Source organism: Podarcis raffonei, chromosome 7 (genome assembly GCF_027172205.1).
Source record: "Podarcis raffonei isolate rPodRaf1 chromosome 7, rPodRaf1.pri, whole genome shotgun sequence".
Lineage (NCBI taxonomy): Eukaryota > Metazoa > Chordata > Lepidosauria > Squamata > Lacertidae > Podarcis > Podarcis raffonei.
Window position 1 is genome coordinate 10,634,079 of NC_070608.1, and position 19,407 is coordinate 10,653,485.

The 19,407-nt window shown below is 46.2% G+C and overlaps 1 protein-coding gene across 2 annotated transcripts in view; it reads right to left on the reverse strand.

Annotated features, from left to right (window-relative positions):
• CCN4 (cellular communication network factor 4) overlaps positions 1-18,820 on the reverse strand; it is a 33,401-nt gene extending 14,581 nt beyond the window's left edge. The window contains exon 1 of one of the 2 annotated variants that reach the window (XM_053395271.1): positions 18,517-18,820. In XM_053395271.1, the coding sequence (XP_053251246.1) occupies positions 18,517-18,564 (48 nt within the window). In that variant the 5' untranslated portion in view covers positions 18,565-18,820. Of the gene's footprint in view, positions 1-17,727; positions 18,084-18,516 lie in introns of those variants that run through there. The other variant, XM_053395272.1, reaches the window with a different exon arrangement.
• Positions 18,821-19,407: the final 587 nt, after the last annotated feature.

Here is a 19,407-nt window from a genome sequence, read left to right on the forward strand (position 1 = left end):
TTAGCAAACGACCCATTTTTGTTGCAAAGGGACAAAGCAAAGGGAAAACTTATTTTGTTGTTCACCATTGTGCAAAGCACTGGAATGGGACAGTTGAAAATAATTGGCAATGGTTACCCAGTAGTAAATAGTAGTATAACAAAGAGATACTTGCTGCAGGCTCTGTTGCCTTTTATTGCGGCTCCACCTAGTGGTGCAAATATTTTCTGAGCCTGCAATTGCAAGTTTCACTACCGGTGATGTCTGCAACCCTCGTTTTAGCAACCAAAATTATAATAGAAAAGTATGACCACCACCCAACAGCAGCAGATGCAACCCAAAATAAAAAAAAGCATGAACCTGCCAAGCTAAAATCAGAATTACAAAATGTTATACTTCTGGAGGAATAAGACACCGTTCAATGTATCAGGGATGGGGAACCAACAGGTCTCCTGTACTCCCAGCTCCCATCACCTTTGCTATAGGCTTACTCACACATTACACTGAACACAGGAACAAGCTGTCTGGATGAATGCACATGTGTTTGTAACATGGAGCGGACACTTAGAATCATAGAATCATAGTATCATAGAATCATAGAGTTGGAAGAGACCACAAGGGCCATCGAGTCCAACCCCCTGCCAAGCAGGAAACACCATCAGAGCACTCCTGACATATGGTTGTCAAGCCTCTGCTTAAAGACCTCCAAAGAAGGAGACTCCACCACACTCCTTGGCAGCAAATTCCACTGTCGAACAGCTCTTACTGTCAGGAAGTTCTTCCTAATGTTTAGGTGGAATCTTCTTTCTTGTAGTTTGGATCCATTTGTTGATTTGTTGACTTGTTGATTTGTACAACTCTGTACAATTTCAAATGCCTGAGAAACAAGTCTAGATCCAGTCCAGAGATCAACTGGGATAAAAGCAGTGCTTTTTTGCAGCCAGAACTCAGCAGAACTCAGTTTTGGCACCTCTCATTTGGTTGCCATTGCCATTATAAGAAAACAAGGGAGGCGTTCGTGGTGAGTTCCGGCACCTCTTTTTCTAGAAAAAAATTGCACTGGATAAAAGAAGGCTTGCAGGGAGAGAAAGGTCTTCAACAGGCACCGAAAAGGCAATAGATAAAGGTAAAGGGACCGCTGACAGTTAGGTCCAGTTGTGGACGACTCTGGGGTTGTGGTGCTCATCTCGCTTTACTGGCTGAGGGAGCCAGCCTACAGTGTCATGTGGCCAGCATGACTAAGCTGCTTCTGGTGAACCAGAGCAGCACACGGAAACACCGTTTACCTTCCTGCCAGAGCGGTACCTATTTATCTACTTGTACTTGTCGTGCTTTCGAACTGCTAGGTGGGCAGGAGCAGGGACCGAACAATGGGAGCTCACCCCAACGTGGGGATTTGAACCGCCAACCTTCTGATCGGCAAGCCCTAGGCTCTGTGGTTTAGACCACAGTGCTACCCCCATCCTGAAAAGGCAAATAGAGACTTCCTAATATGTAGTGGCAAGGAGTTCCAAAGGATACTTGTCACCTAGTGGCTTCCCAGATCCAGCCACCATTGCTGGTTAAGCATAAAGCTGGAGAGATGTTCAGGCAGGAGGGCCCAACCAACCGGATGTCAACATCAGCACTAAGGAGCTGTGCCAGCTGCTTGGTGCCTGAAAGTGGCAGATGCTGGCACCAGCGTAGGATATTTAAAGCCCAGTCAAACCAACAATTCATGTTTTGCTAGATAGGCATGCGATAAGAGCCAAATTTCACAGAGTTTTCCTGTAAATTGCTCGAGAGAACTCTGTGAGAGACACTCCCACTGTACCCTGACAAGGGTGGGCATAGATTTATATTCTCCTGTCTTCCTGGGCATGTTCTCTTCCTCTTTCGATCTCTTTCTGCTCTGCCAGCAATGTGGGGACAAGCTCCAAGCTCAGACTCTATCTTAAGCTAGACTTAAACAAACGTGTATTTAGAATTGCTTTACCATTTAAAGCCTACCTGAATGAAGCTGCTGTATCTGTTACTCTTCAGCAAGCATTCTAAGTGAGTAAATGTTATTTCCCCCTTTTACAAGACTATCTTTGCGATGATTGTTTTAAGGGGGAGAAGAGGGGGAAATACCGGAAGGATCCGTTCTGCCTCAAAGAATCCTGGGACTCAGCTACGTTTGTGAAGAAACAACGATTTGATGGCACTATAAACATGCAACACCAGATGGCGCCAGAGAGCAGGAAATTTTATACACCTTTTTCCATAGGGGTTTTTGTTATTATTGTTATGACGATCCAATGTCTGACTTATGTATAGAGTCGTCGTCCCCCGTGTGTAGATCCATCCCTGGATTACTTAAACTAAACGGCTAAAACTATCCTATCTAAGCTTCTGTTTTAAGCTGCAAAGGGATGTATCCTGCTGAACTCACAAATGTGGGGAAGAAAGGATAGTACCTAATAAATATATCATTTCCTAGCATCTATTCACATCCCAACAGCCAGCCTAGTTGGTCCAGATGCATAATCTGGAGGATTGTAGGATCCTCAGGAACAACTTTTGGGACCACCCAGAGAGACTGTAAGGAGGACAAGTGAAACGAGAGAGAGAGCTTTTTTATTTTTTTAAAAAGCTACATTTGTTGATGCAATATATAGACTGGCCTATAGAGACTTATGTCTGGATTAGCCCATGTTGCTATTTTTAACTGAGATGCAAGATGGATTTCTAGTTGCATTGTGTGGTAAAGATGTCTGTGGGAAGCATGTGGGAAAGTCTTTTTTGAGTTCCAGATTCCCACATATATCTAATTAAAATGAGGAATGAAGGACCACATACATTCTTCTTGGTCGAAAAGTTGCTTGGGTTGGCAGATCGCTTAATGCTCAGCATTCTTGTACGTTTTCCCAGAAGAGTCACCAAACTTATTTTCTTCTTTCTCTGTTTGGTCAGGCAGAAGGAATTCAGCGTTACGGGCAGGGGGAGATGGGAAGAATTTGTTGTTGATTCTCCTTCCATTTGGGGTTTCTTCACCAATGGTATTTGATTTCTGTAGGAACTGGGGAATACCTGGTTTACTTTCCCACACTGACAACATGCAGCCCTCATACCCCACAAACGTCCTGAAAAAAACGGGACATCCATTTCCCCCCCAATGAGAGCACAGCGGCCATTTTGGTTACAGTGATCTCTCCCCCCAAAAAACCACTTTGGGGGACATGGTATTGTGTGCCACCCCAAATTGTGCATTTTGGGGGCACCATGAGAGCACAACCCTGGAAAAAAGTGTATCTTTTGGGCTTGTGATCTTGTGTGGATGATTCGCATGGGAAGACATGCATCCCAGTTTTGGGACTCAACAGATTGGCCCTCCAATCTCTGCATAAAAACCTCCAAGGAAGTAGAGTCCACAATCTCCCGAGGGAGGCCATTCCACTGTCAAACAGCTCTTACTGTCAGAAAGTTTTTCCTGATGTTTAGTCGGAATCTCCTTCCTTGTAACATGAAGCCGTAGGTTTGAGTCCTACCCTCTAGGGCAGGAGAAGGTGAAGTGTAGGTAAGTCCCCACGAGGCAAGACACAGCAGTAACAGCAAGAGCCTTTATTGAACTACATAACTGGGAAACAAGGGCAAAGCAACCGCTTATATACATTCCTGAAAGCCTGGGCCACTCCCAACGTGATTGGCTGTCTAAACTTCCAAGCTGCGAATCGCGACTCAGAGTTCAAGGGCCAATGGCAGTGGCCCAAATCCTGAAATGTTCTGTGATTGGACATCTTGTATCGAATCAGGAGCTCAGAATACTTAGTCCGGACTCAAGCTCAGGCAAACACAGACCACTGAATACATAACAGAAGGCAAGCTTATTCCCTCTTCCAGGTGACAGCCCTTGAGATATTTGAAGATGGCTAGCATATCTCCTCTCAGTCTCCTCTTTTACAGGCTAAATGTCGGAGGGTATGGGTGAATAATTATTAATAATAATAATTATTATTATTAATTATTATTAATCAATTATTAATCAATTATAAATAAATAAATAAATAAATAAAAATGAATAATTATTAGTAATTGGTAATAGGCCCTTGAAAGCCTCCCCAGGTTACACCCCCTGCCCAAGGCAGACCCTTCACTGGTCCTACTTTGAACCTTCCTGCCTCCTCCCCTGGCTGTGAGATCACTTGAATTCCCATGATGCCTCTTGCTTCCCTGGATGGAGAACAGAGAGGGCTGTGTGAGCATGTGCAGGAATTACCCTAATGTCAAAAAGCAAGCTTTACGTCCATTGCTCCATCTCCTCCTCCTCCTTTTTTGACAGATATTCTGTTGCATGCAATAAACATGACCATATACAGCCATTTCCCCTACCTGCTTAGATCTTTCTTCTGTTGAATTTCCCTGAAGATATGTGACTGGGGTGAGTGTTTCCTAAACTTAAGTGTTCCCTCAAAGCTCAACGACTTGATTACATGGTTGTCTGCAAAAAGTCAGGGGCTGCAAGGAACGAAGGACGTTGCCAGGGTTTCAGCGTTGATTTTTGCGATGCCATTCCTGTTAGCGCGTTACCAACTATTTTTACTAAGTATTTTGCAGTTTCTGTATTGTGATTTAATGTTGTGAACCGTCCTGAGATCTATGGATGAAAGGCAGTATACAAATAATGATGAGGCTAGTGATAATAATAATAATAATAATAATAATAATAATAATAATAATAATATGGCCCTCTCAAAGTTGCCCAGAAGGAAATGTAGCCCTCCGGCTGAGAAAGGTCATCTACCCTTTGTACAAGGCTTAAATATCTACCAACTCAAAATCAATGGGAAGGGGGACGCAATGAATTTTGACTGCATCTCACCCAGCATTAGGGCAGAAGGTTTAAGAAACGTTCTCCACTTTTAATGCCCTGTTTCTAGTTGAGCTGTTTATCTAAGTGGAACACATGCAGCTGTATCAACAAGAAAGTGCAATCTGAAAGCAAACAGTACATTTTTTTTAAAATTTTTGTAATTCTCCTTTTCTTCACCTTGTAAAGAGCACTGAAATCTGTGCAGAAATAGCCCCGGCTGGAAATTTAGTCAACAAGGCTGCCTTGGCTAAGGCTGCACTTGGCGGACTCTGGAAAAGGGCTCAGAATTGTGGCTTTTGGATTCTGCTTATTAGTTCTGGACTCCGTGTTTGAAAGAGAAACAGTGGGCAGAATTCTGGCATACCCAGACAGCTGTGGAGTAACTTGGTTTTCATTGCATCTCAGTTCCTTTTGCAAATGGAACCACTGCTTTGGTTGTGGGGAACATGCAGTTTCTCTTCGCTCCCACCCAGGAAGTGAGAAGCTGGGAGAAGAGAGGGGCACTCCCAGGTTCAGACTAGGAGGGAACACCCTTTTCTGCATGGGACAAAACTTAAGATGTATCTGTGAGAGAGGATTCTGTGCTTATCCATCTCTTCTACCTTTTCTCTATTCTTTTTTCCCCTTCATTTTTACTTTTTCTTTTTTGTGTGTAATTAGTTTGCCTTTTAAGGGATGCGGGTGGCGCTGTGGGTTAAACCACAGAGCCTAGGACTTGCTGATCAGAAGGTCGGCGGTTCGAATCCCCGCAACGGGATGAGCTCCTGTTGCTTGGTCCCTGCTCCTGCCAACCTAGCAGTTTGAAAGCACGTCAAAGTGCAAGTAGATAAATAGGTACCTCTCTGGCGGGAAGGTAAATGGCATTTCCGTGTGCTGCTCTGGTTCGCTTAGTCATGCTGGCCACATGACCCGGAAGCTGTACGCCGGCTCCCTCGGCCAATAAAGCGAGATGAGCGCCGCAACCCCAGAGTCGGTCACAACTGGACCTAATGGTCAGGGGTCCCTTTACCTTTACCTAGTTTGCCTTTTACTGAGGGTGAAAGAGGAGAGCGCAAAATATGGCCTGAAGCTCAACATCAAAAAAACTAAGGTCATGGCCAAAGGGCCCATCACCTCCTGGCAAACAGAAAGGGAAGAAATGGAGGCAGTGAGAGATTTTACTTTCTTGGGCTCTGTGATCACTGCAGATGGTGACAGCAGTCACGAAATTGAAAGACGCCTGCTTCTTGGGAGAAAAGCAATGACAAACCTAGACAGCATCTTAAAAAGCAGAGACATCACCTTGCCGACAAAGGTCCGTATAGTTAAAGCTATGGTTTTCCTAGTAGTGAGGTATGGAAGTGAGAGCTGGACCATAAAGAAGGCTGATCGACAAAGAATTGATGCTTCCTATGAATTATGGTGCTGAAGGAGACTCTTGAGAGTCCCATGGACTGCAAGAAGATCAAACCTATCCATTCTGAAGGAAATCAGCCCTGAGTGCTCACTGGAAGGACAGATCCTGAAGCTGAGGCTCCAGTACTTTGGCCACCTCATGAGAAGAGAAGACTCCCTGGAAAAGACCCTGATGTTGGGAAAGATGGAGGGCACAAGGAGAAGGGGACGACAGAAGACGAGATGGTTGGACAGTGTTCTTGAAGCTACCAACATGAGTTTGACCAACCTGTGGGAGGCAGTGGAAGACAGGCGTGCCTGGCATGCTCTGGTCCATGGGGTCACCAAGAATCGGACACGACTAAACAACTAAACAACAACAAAGTTTGCCTTTTATTGTGATGCGAGAAGTGTTAACAAAACTTTATCATAAAAAGCATGGGTAGGCAAACTAAGGCCTGGGGGCTGGATCAAGTCCAATCGCCTTCTAAGGCCAGCCCTGGATGGTTCCGGGAATCAGTGTGTTTTTACATGAGTAGAATGTGTCCTTTTATGTAAAATGCATCTCTGGGTTATTTGTGGGGCATAGGAATTCGTTCACCCCCCCAAAAAAAATACAGTCTTGCCCCCCACAAGGTCTGAGGGACAGTGGACTGGCCCCCTGATGAAAAAGTTTGCTGACCCCTGATAAAATGAAAGAAAAAAGAAACATTTAAACATAAGGGGGCAGCATTGAGGCAGAATTGAGGCCGCCACGCTTTGCTTGAAAGACCAGACTGAGAATGAAGGAGGGCAGGATGGCAGGTGAAAACTTTTTTCTGGGGTATCTAGTTGCTTTGGTTCTCCTTTAAAAATAAAAATTCACAGTCCACTTCTTCCTTGAGTTTCACTTGAGAGCATGGCAGGATATGGTGCTGCTAATGTATTCTGGTTCAAAATCGGCAAGATGCTAGCTCGATATTTGTGCCCTAAAGTGCAGGAGTTATTTTGGCACACAGGTTGCAAGCTCAGATATGGATCAGGATATGGATAGCAATAATAGGAGAGTTTCAATCTGCATAGGAAATTGAAGCAGATAGGGGCCTTGATCCGTAGTGGGAGACAAAGTGTTATATCTCCCTAACCCTCTTCTCCCCACATAATATATCCTGCCTTTCCCCCAGAATCAAGACTCAAAGTGGCTCACAATTTAAGGGGGGGGGAATTCAAACTCCCCTCCTAGCTACAAGCATATTAAAAGTTGCGGTTTTTTTAAAAAAAACCAAATTGCTCATGCAATTAAAAAGCCCATATCTACTTGGTTCTCAGTCCAGATCAGTCCCAATTGCACTGGTGATCTTGAGGCAAGAGGACAACGATTAAGACTATAGATACAGAAATTACAGAATCACAGAGTTGTAGAGTTGGACTGGTCTCTATTGAGTGAAGTGGGAGTTCCTCCAGAGCAGCAGGGGGCGCCACAGCAATGCTGTAGAATGGAGAGCGAGAGCTGGGGGGGGGTGCACCATGTTTTAGCATCGCACAGGGCACCACTGAAATTTGAGAGCTCCAAAGTCCCGACCACTGTTTTACCTAATGGTAGGACAAGAGATGGATAATCATCACAGTGTTCCGTTGCGCCAGAAGTGGTTTAGTCATGCTGGCCACATGAGCCAGAAAGCTGTCTGTGGACAAATGCCTGCTTCCTTGGCCTGAAAAGCAAGATGAGCGCCAAATCCCATAGTCACCTTTGACTGGACTTCACCATCCAGAGGCCCTTTACTTTTTTTACCTTTACACTAGACAGAATCTTGGGTGTAGACTAGGGCTGGGCAATATTTGGTTTTCAGCATCGTAATATATCAGCAGCGGATGCCTGATTCTTGTCTTCCAAAGCGAATCCCCGCAACGGGGTGAGCTCCCGTTGCTTGGTCCCTGCTCCTGCCAACCTAGCAGTTCGAAATCACATCAAAGTGCACGTGGATAAATAGGTACCGCTCTGGCGGGAAGGTAAACGGCGTTTCCGTGCGCTGCTCTGGTTCACCAGAAGCAGCTTAGTCATGCTGGCCACATGACCCGGAAGCTGTACGCCGGCTCCCTTGGCCAGTAAAGCGAGATGAGCGCCGCAACCCCAGAGTCGGCCACGACTGGACCTAATGGTCAGGGGTCTCTTTACCTTTTTACTCTATTCCGAACTTAAAAATGGAAAGCGTAATGCTGGTGGTCAACAAAAGAGGTTTAAAGACTCTCTCAAGGCAAATCTTAGGGACGTGGGTGGCGCTGTGGGTAAAAGCCTCAGCGCCTAGGGCTTGCCGATCGAAAGGTCGGTGGTTCGAATCCCCGCGGCGGGGTGCGCTCCCGCTGCTCAGTCACAGCGCCTGCCAACCTAGCAGTTCGAAAGCACCCCCGGGTGCAAGTAGATAAATAGGGACCGCTTACCAGCGGGAAGGTAAACGGCGTTCCGTGTGCTGCGCTGGCTCGCCAGATGCAGCTTTGTCACGCTGGCCACGTGACCCGGAAGTGTCTCCGGACAGCGCTGGCCCCCGGCCTCTTGAGTGAGATGGGCGCACAACCCTAGTGTCTGTCAAGACTGGCCCGTACGGGCAGGGGTACCTTTACCTTTAAGGCAAATCTTAAAAAAAAATGTAGTATAAACACCAACAACTGGGAAACACTGGCCTGCGAGCGCTCCAGTTGGAGAACAGCCTTTACTAAAGGTGTCATTCTCCTGAGAAATCTCTATGTGGGACAAGAAGCTACAGTTAGAACTGGATATGGAACAACTGATTGGTTCAAAATTGGGAAAGGCGTACTACAAGGCTGTATTTTGTCTCCCTGCTTATTTAATTTATACGCAGAATACATCATGCGAAAGGCTGGGCTGGATGAATCCCAAGCTGGAATTAAGATTGCCGGAAGAAATATCAACAACCTCAGATATGCAGATGACACAACCTTGATGGCAGAAAGTGAGGAGGAATTAAAGAACCTTTTAATGAGGGTGAAAGAGGAGAGTGCAAAATATGGTCTGAAGCTCAACATCAAAAAAACGAAGATCATGGCCACTGGTCCCATCACCTCCTGGCAAATAGAAGGGGAAGAAATGGAGGCAGTGAGAGATTTTACTTTCTTGGGCTCCATGATCACTGCAGATGGTGACAGCAGCCACGAAATTAAAAGACGCCTGCTTCTTGGGAGAAGGGCAATGACAGGCCTAGACAGCATCTTGAGAAGTAGAGACGTCACCTTGCCAACAAAGGTCCGTATAGTTAAAGCCATGGTTTTCCCAGTAGTGATGTATGGAAGTGAGAGCTGGACCATAAAGAAGGCTGATCGCCGAAGAATTGATGCTTTTGAATTATGGTGCTGGAGAAGACTCTTGAGAGTCCCATGGACTGCAAGAAGATCAAATGCATCCATTCTTAATGAAATCAGCCCTGAGTGCTCACTGGAAGGACAGATCATGAAGCTGAGGCTCCAGTACTTTGGCCACCTCATGAGAAGAGAAGACTCCCTGGAGAAGACACTGATGCTGGGAAAGATGGAGGGCACAAGGAGAAGGGGACGGCAGAGGACGAGATGGTTGGACAGTGTTTTCGAGGTTACCAGCATGAGTTTGACTAAACTGCGGGAGGTAGTGGAGGACAGAGGTGCCTGGCGTGCTCTGGTCCATGGGGTCACGAAGAGTCGGACACGACTAAACGACTAAACAACAACAACAAAGGTGTCATGGGCTTTGAAGACTCTCGAACTCAGGATGAAAGGGAGAACGTACTAAAAGGAAGGCATGCTTGGCAAACCCTCACTGTGATCAGCTCCCACCTGGAAACCAATGTCCCCACTGTGGAAGAACGTGTGGATCCAGGATTGGCCTCCACAGTTACTTATGGACTCACTTTTAAAACCATGTTTATGGAAGACAATCCGACTCGGCTACGAGTGATAGCCAAAGAAGATGTCAGCAGCTAATTACTGCAATATGATGATAAATCACGATGTCTGGAATGCACCTCAGCTGCTCCTGATATAATTTATCAATATATCGCCCAACTCTAGTATAGACCAGCGGATCCGAGTTCAGATTCCACACTCAAATTCCACACGCTGCTCAAGACACTATCAACCCTTTCCGAATGGTTGTGTGGATAATGAAACAGCTCTCCATTCTTGCTCTTTGAAGAAAGGGCTGGATCCAGCTCCGATTAACAGCAAGTGACCTTTCCCGCTGTTTGAATGTGGGATGTTTCAGCAGAGCCGAGGTTACGTACGAGGGAGATTTGGCACAAAATGAAAGGAGATTAGCAAGTGTGTTTGAAGTCCGAGGAGTGGGAGGTGCTGCCTTACACTTGGGTAAAAATAAAAATAATGCCACATATTTACTCCGTCCTCCCCTCCCACTCACCGGCAGCATGTCTAGAGCATTTTCTGCTGAAATTGTTTAGTCTGCTAGATCGCAGACGTCCCGGAAGCGAGACAGAAACTATGCCGGGGGATGTTTCGTTGCAAGAGTCAGCATGCTCCTCTGCCTCATTGGGCAAATAATCTATAAAAGAGAATAAACATTGTGTACCCAATAGCTGCATGTGTGTACAATGGAGCCCAGCTGAATTCCTAAGTCCACCCCCCTTATTACATTAGCAGGGCATATCGTTCTTTTCGCTGCTTGGTTTCCATTTAATAGTTTGGGTGCAGTCAAATGCATGTCTGCTCAGAAATAACCCCTGTTTAATTCCTCTGCATTTATTTCATGATAAGCATGTATCTCAGAAACAGCCAGTGTGGGGTCTTCCAGATCACTGGCCATCATCCCTAACCATTGGCCATACTGGCTAGACTCATGGGAGTTGTAGTCCCTTGACATCTATTGGCTACTTCTGAGATTTCAGCTCACGAATGTGTTTTTACGCCGAAAGCTGATTTGGATGCTTTACGTGAGTCACATACTCAAGTCATGCCACACACGTCTAGCCTACGGTTAAGGAATTAAGTATATTCTGAGGTGAGGGGAAGTACCCATTTTACAGATGGGGAGGTTTGTACTTGAACTAGTCTCCAGAGCCTCCAACATTTCCCCAATGAAAGTAAGGACATTCTATTCCATACCCTCCAAAATTTCTACATCGGAAATTGGGGTGTCCTAAGGAAAAGTGGGACATTCCGGGATCAAATCAGAAACCTGAGCAGCTTCTGTAAATCCAGGACTGTCCCTGGAAAATAGGGACACTTGGAGGGTCTGTAGCCTCTGCATCAGCCTGTGATATCCCCGGCAGAGAAATCAATGGCACGTGCAAAACTCAAGGAAGTGAGCCAAGCCCACGGCTGTGGGTCTTGCTTTGCTACTGTTCCCCCTGAAGAAAGAGGAAAGATGCTGGACCACCCCTGGGGGACAATGGACCCCCCCACCCGCTGAGTTGCAACAGCTGGCCTTGACATCAGACTTCTGGGTGGGGAGTTGAAAGGGGGGAGATTGTTGGCTTGAGGTGAATGATTTTTGGACTAAGGGGAGGATGAGGTTTTGTTTATGTTTGTTTATTTGTGAATTAGTGGTTCTCAGTATTGCTTTGTGCTATGTACTGAGTTGAATAGGATCCAAACTGCAGCAGTCTGATTGGTCCTAGAACAATAGGATCCAAAAGGCAGCAGTCTGATTGGTCCTAGAACAATAGGATTCAGAATGCAGCAGTCTGATTGGTCCTAGAACAATGCAGCAGTATGATTGTTTGGCAGGAACTACCCAATCATGCTCCAGATAGAAGTGAATCCACAACCTGATTGGCTTACAGTAGAATTCCGGAATTAGCCAATCATGTGCAGCCCATTGTGTAAATAATGTATATAAAGCAGATACTTTGAGGGGACTTTCATTCATTCCTCCTCACCACTATGAGCTGAATAAAGAGCATGAAATCACTTTGCGACTCTGAGTATATTTCACTTTGTTTGTTATTTGAGTTTTATGGTTGTTATATTATACGAACTACTAATATATTCCCCCTGCTTTCCTCCTCTATGGTAATATATATTGAATATCCCTTCCCCCTTTTCTTTTTTTGATGTAAGTCGTTTGGGAGATAGGCGACGAATAAGTCTAATCAATGAAGTGAAATGGAAAATGAGGAAGGGTGAAGTTGAGTCCGTAAAAATAGATTCGCGTCAGGACTTGTCCCAGCTTTGGGATTCTCAATCTATAAAGAAGGTAATCTGTGAATCTGCAGACATCTTGAACACAGAACAATGCCCCCCCCCCTCTCTCTCTCTCTCACACACACAGACATATGATGAGCCACAGAAGAGCCACCACAGTGGAAGAACACTTGCTTCTATGCAAAACCAGGGTTGTACAGACTGCGGAGAGAATAATTGGGTGCACTCTTCCCACTTTGGATTAAATCTATGCTTCCAGGTCTTATAAGAAAGCTGCAGAGATAGCGCAGGATAGTGCGCACCCGGGAAATGATCTCTTTCAGCTTCTGCCTTCTGGAAGAAGGTACAGGGTTATAAAGACTAGGACTAGCTGCCTGAGAAACAGTTTCTACCCAAATGCGATTTTTGTTTTAAATGCAGTGTAAGAAGTCTCTATGGGAGTATATTGTATTTAATTATCAGAGTTTTTAGGGGGCTAACCAGGCTGGGATAGCTGGGATAGCAGGCTTGTTGGTTTCTGAATGTCTGATGTAGATTTTCAATTTCGTTGCTCTGTATGGGACAATGACAATAAAGATTATCGTATCATAACCCTGGAGAGCCACACCCAGTCAGGGGAACATTCCCAGCCCGAGATCCACATTCCATCCTGGGCAACTTTCCAAGGGCCACATGCCTGTGGTACGGGGGCCAAGGGTGAAAGAGGGCAGAGCAATGGATGTAACTCTCCCTTTCGTACACCAGGCTGCATTCCAGCCATGCGAAAACCAGAGGTTTCTACTCTCCATCCAGAAAGAGACGTGATCGCAATTCAAAGACACAGCCCAGTCAGGCAAAGGAGCTGGCAGAGAGTGCAGAACAGAGCCTATGCAGGGCTAAGGACTGGGTGTGGTGGCAGAGAGTGAGAGTCCCAGGGGCCAAACACACCCAAAGGGCCACATTTGGCCCACTGGTCTGAGGTTCTTCATCCTTGGGGTGGATGATGCAGAGCCATAGCTGTCAACTTACAGATTTGAAAATAAGGGACCAGCAGCCAAAATAAGGGATTTTAGTCAACCAGCAGCCAAACGAAGCCTCAAGCAGTGGTTCCTACAGTGCAGCAACCCGGCAAAGGGGATACAGCAAGGAAAACCACCGTCACCTCTCCGCTGGGAAGCGCTGAGCAAAGGTGAGTCCCCAGGTAACGTGGCCGATTTGATCGGCACAAGGCATGCAAGCTCCACCCCCCAGTCATTCTTAGACTCTTTATTGGGTGAGCAACGCAGCCAAGCAACACAGTTGGAGCCTCCCTCCTCCCTGGCCGGCAGGGAGGGAGGGAGAGGAGCTGCTTCCTTTGAAACCCGGGAAATTTAAGGGACATCATCAATAAGGGACAGCAGCGGGACACGGCGCTGGGATAAGGGACTTTCCCGCCAAATAAGGGACGGTTGACAGCTATGTGCAGAGCAAGAAGGACCATTAGTCTGATTGCACAAGGCAACTTCCTTGGTTGCCTTGCAAGAAACTTCGTTCTAAGAAAGCACCGGCAGGATGCATGCCACTTCTCCAACCTCAAAGCACTGAGCCCAGAGCAGCTTGCCAAGGCATTAAAAACAGGCAAGCCACAATTCCATCAATAGAGAATCCTGTCAAAAATCACAATGGCATGAAAGCAAACACTGAGAATTCAATAGCAAGTGATGCAGTTTGATACATAATTGCATGGGACGTGGGTGGCGCTGTGGTCTAAACCACTGAGCCTCTTGGCCTTGCTGATCGGAAGGTCAGCGGTTCGAATCCCCGGGACAGAGTGAGCTCCTGTTGCTCTGTCCCAGCTCCTGCCAACCTAGCAGTTCAAAAGCACACCAGTGCAAGTAGATAAATAGGTACCACTGCAGCGGGAAGGTAAACGGCATTTCCGTGCGCTCTGGCTTCTGTCATGGTGCTCCGTTGCGCCAGAAGTGGTTTAGTCCTGCTGGCCACATGACCCGGAAAGCTGTCTGTGGACAAACACCAGCTCCCTTGGCCTGAAAGCGAGATGAGTGCCACAACCCCATAGTCACCTTTGACTGGACTTAACCATCCTTTACCTTTACCTCTATAGGTACTCATCTTGATTCAAAAGTAATTGATCGACGAGCACCAGGTGGACTTAACAACTCTGGGAGAAGCCTTCTTAGAAACCATAGAAGTGTAGAGTTGGAAGAGACCTTTGAGGAATGCAGGAATCTCAGCTAGATCCTACATGGCAGGGGGCCATGCAAGCTCTGCTGAAAAACCTCCAAGGAGGGTCTTCACCCAATGCTCGGCCTCGGCCCAGTATATCTGAAGGAGCATCTCCACCCCCATCGTTTTGCCTGGAAGCTGAGGTCCAGCACCGAGGGCTTTCTGGCGGTTCCCTCACTGTGAGAAGCCAAGTTACAGGGAACCAGGCAGAAGGCCTTCTCGGTAGTGGCACCCGCCCTGTGGAACACCCTCCCACCAGATGTCAAAGAGAAAAACTACCAGACTTTTAGAAGACATCTGAAGGCAGCCCTGTTTAGGGAAGCTTTTAATGTTTAATAGGTTATTGTATTTTGGTGCTCTGTTGGAAGCCACACAGAATGGCTGGGGAAACCCAGCCAGATGGGCAGGGTATAAATAATAAATTATTATTATTATTATTATTATTATTATTATTATTATTATTAGTGCAGCAGGACAATCTCAGGGGATCACAGCTCCAGCCACAATGGAGGGAGGTCTGGTCGCAGCCCTGGATGAAACACAGGCTCCCTTGCAAACATTCTATGCCCCATTTAGAATAATAGAGTCATAGAAATGTAGAGTTAGAAGGGACCCTGAGGATCATCTAGTCCAACCCCCTGCAATGCAGGAATTTGCAGCTGTCCCATATGGGGATCGAACCTGCGACCTTGGTGTTATCAGCACCACACTCTAACCAACTGAGCTACGCAAGGATACACCATAATAAGCACTACAAATAAGCTTAACTACACGACAACCTCTGGTTGTCAAAGTGGACTGCTAAGCACTTGAAGACATCTCTAGAGTATTTCCCTTAATGGGAATTCAGTTTATTCTAAAACCGGACAGCCTTCCATTCGGAAATTTTGTGTGCGTTTCAGAATGAACTCTTACGTTTTGAGAATAAACTCAGTGGGGCTGAATTGATGGCCAGGCTAGAAGCATCTCTCGAATGGCACAGAAGACAGGGGCTAGAAACAGCAATCCCTGAATATAGATATGGTTTACCTATGAGGTGGCCTTACCCCACACGTGCCCACTTGACCTCTTCAGCTGGAGGAATCGGGTCTACTACAGCTACCACATAATACCTGCTCTGCATGTGTAATAACTCAATCCTTTGCTGCTGAAGCACCTGAACTTTGGAACTTCCTGCCTCTTGATTGCAAGCAGGCATCTTCACTGTGGTTTTTTGGGCACCTGCTAAAAACATGCTTGTTTAGGCAACCACTGAGCCTAGAGCTTGCCGATCGGAAGGTCGGCGGTTCAAATCCCCGCGACGGGGTGAGCTCCCGTTGCTCGGCCCCTGCTCCTGCCAACCTAGCAGTTCAAAAGCACGTCAAAGTGCAAGTAGATAAATAGGTACCACTCCGGCGGGAAGATAAACGGCATTTCCGTGCGCTGCTCTGGTTCGCCAGAAGCGGCTTAGTCATGCTGGCCACATGATCCGGAAGCTGTACGCCGGCTCCCTCAGCCAGTAAAGAGAGATGAGCGCCACAACCCCAGAGTCAGTCGTGACTGAACCTAATGGTCAGGGGTCCCTTTAACTTTACCTTTATCTTTTTGCAAACAGCTTTGAGGGTGTTTTGGGTTGTTTTCTTAACACTCAAGCAGTGTATACATTTAATGAAATGAATTTTATTCACGGACACAACTGTTTTTGCCATTTAAAGGGATATTTCTAGAAATAAAGGGTAGAAGCAACGAGGGAGAAAAGCAGAGTGGCTCACGATGACTCTGCCCACAGAGCCAGCTCAACCATAGAGAACAAGTGGAGGGGCAGCTGTAGGGGAAGGGCCATAGCTCAGTGTTAGAACATCTGCTTTGAATGCAGACGGTCCTGGGTCTGACCCCTAGTGGTAGGACCAGGGAAAAACAGCTTCCTGGTAAAACTGGAGGACTGAGCTGGATGGACCGAATATAAGGCATCGTCCCAGGTTGATGCTCTTTTTGATCAGTGCCCAGGAGGGAGAAGGAGAGAGGCTGAGCCATTGATAGAGGGGCTGCAAAGGCAACTTTGCAGAGGCTGCTTTCATTGGGTGAGTGTTGCCTACGTCCCTCAAAGCACAACTGAGAGCCTTTTTGGTCTCTGCCGGCTGCAGGTGGGAATCGGGAATTCCCTGATGCTTAGGGAGAAAGCTTGCACTGGGGATTTTCATCAAGATCGTGGCTGGGGTGAAGGGTTAAACTTCCTCTGTCCGTGCACTGCAGTCTCAGTGCAAATGGCACTCTAACATGCCAGCATAGCTGTCAACTTTTCCCTTTTCTTTCAAGGAATCCTATTCAGAATAAGGGAATTTCCCTTTAAAAAAGGGGGAAAGTTGACAGCTATGCATGCCTGTCATTAAACAAGGTAGCAATGACAGCCTGTTTGCAAGTACCTTGGAAGTCGAACAGCATCTGTTCTGGAAGTCCGTTCGACTTCCAAAACGTTTGGAAACCAAAGCATGGCTTCTGATTGGAAGCTCCTGCAGCCAATCGGAAGCCACAGAAGCCCTGTTGAATGTTCGGCTTCCAAAAGAACGTTCAAAAACCAGAACACTCAGTTCCAGGTTTCGATCGTTCAGGAGCCGATTTGTTCAGGAGCCAAGGTGTTTGAGATCCAAGATATGACTGTAATGCAATTAGGGCCATGGATAGGATGCAGAAATGACCTTAGTTCCCTTGTTCCTGGGACTGTGCCATCATTCATCATCATCCCTATGATTTTGAAAACTCCAATTTCTTTTTTTTAAAAAATCAAAGGACTCCAGGAGCTATTCTTGGATTGGCCCTTGTAAAGAGTTTTCGTTTTTCTCGCTCCTAAGATAGACTCTTCCTGCTGCTTGCTGCTCCACAATGGGTCAGTTTAGGAATGGCGGTATAAAGAACTTACTGGTGGCTGCTGTTCTTGTTCCTTAAGTAAAATCTGCCTAGTAGTAGTACACATCCCTAGCCCTCTCTTGCTCGCCAATGATGGACGATGACTGAATGTGCTTTGCAGAGCCCCAGAGGACCTGCAAGGCTGCCACTCCGCCTTGCCAGCTCTCCTGCCTGAGCATCCCAGGAAACTGATATATCACCTCCCACTGCAAAAGCATGCATATTCCAAGCATAAAAGAAAACTGCACATTACTCAACATTATTTTAAGTAACATGTTGCATGGCCAGTGTCCAGACTGCATGTCATGCAGCAGTTTCTCCTATATCCCTACCTGGTTTTGACACTGCCCTGGGATGGGCATCTGAAAAAGCTTGCTGTCCGGTATAAATCTTCACGATGAACAAAAACACCTCCTGCTTCTTTGAACCGCTTCACTCTCTCCTGCAAGCTCTTTGGCCAGATCTCTTTTGCACTGCTTTTCTCCAGCTCTCCTTCCCGATGCAAAGCATTTGCAGTTTTGCTGACCCCTCTTTGCTTGCATTTCCCGGCGCTGCATCATCCCCACAGCTGCTGCCACGTGTGGTGTGTCTGGGGGCTCACTCACCCCCTCGCTCAGCCGCCAAACAATATTCTCCGTCTCCTCCTTTAGGCTCTGCTGAGCTTTCCCCCTGAATATCACTTCTTGCATCTCCTGTTCTTTTTCTCAATTTTTTATTTTTTAGGACATCAGGGCACTCTCAAAAGTCACCCTGGCATCTCAAGACCACGCCAGTGGCACAGGGTGAGATCTGCACAGAAATTAGATCTGTCCCTGAAGCAGCGTCTGGGTTCTTCCTTCCCACATCACTCAATCATCATTTGAGCTGTCAAGAAAACCTCAACATATTCCCTCTGGGGCACAATGCATTTTGAAGAGGGCTTTGCTTCCTCACCAGACCAGACAGCTCCCTCTCTTTTCATCTGCTTCTTTCCCCAAACTCTATTGCTAGTAAGATACGCAGGGTTTCTGTTCTTGCATTATCCGCCACCCATCCTGTAGAAAACAGCCTTTTGCATTCCTTTCATCCAGGTTGCAAAAAACAAACATTTGGGAAACAAGAGGAAAAAGGAGAAGACCCACCTGCAGAATGCCGTTGGTTGCTAGAATCCAGGGCAAAAACCACCTCATCACTGGAAGCCAGGATGAAAGACATTGATTGAACCCAGATCTTTTAAAAAGTAAAAAAGTAAAACTCCTTTTGGAACAAATTAGGCACCTCTTTGAGGAAATGCAGAGCGCAGCCGAGGTTGACAGTGGGTCTGACTTTTCCCTTTGGGCTCCAAGGGAGGTTTTATTGAAGACAGATCTGACGTCAGGGTAAAGGACGAGCCCTGCATTTTTCTTCGGGAGTAACTTTTCCTGCCTTTTATTTTTTTTCTTTTCCCTTCCCCTTCCTTTGAGTGATTCGTCCCACACCTCCTCCTTCGCACTGTATTGCCTTCAGCCCGAAGATCCTTAAAGGAAAACTCGCTGCACATCGGCGCGAGAAGCTGTAATTTCCACACCATGCTCAAATGCTCAGAGTTCACCCGTAATTATGGTTATTTATGGCAGTCCCTGGCAGCCAAGGCAGCTTTGGCTGTGTGGGAATAAATAAATTTTTTTGGGGGGGAGAAGAGAGCTGTGTAGCTCTATCTGCACTGTATAATTACAGCACTTTTATACCACTTTATTTTATTTCAAAATTTTTTTATTGGTTTTCACAAAATTATAAACAGACAAACAAATAAACAAACAAACATAAATCCTAACCTTATTAAAATTATACTTATTAGCATTGTTAAGTGACTTCCTCGCTTCCTCTTGGTTGAATTTCAATGCATATCCTTTTAACGGTTTTTATAAACTTAACTTAATCACTAATCATCATTCTATCTTTTCAATTCAGGATTAAACATATCAATTCATCACTTAACTTAAAATCCTAAGCCGATCTAGTACTTGCAAGCTATTTCCAATTAGTTTAACTTA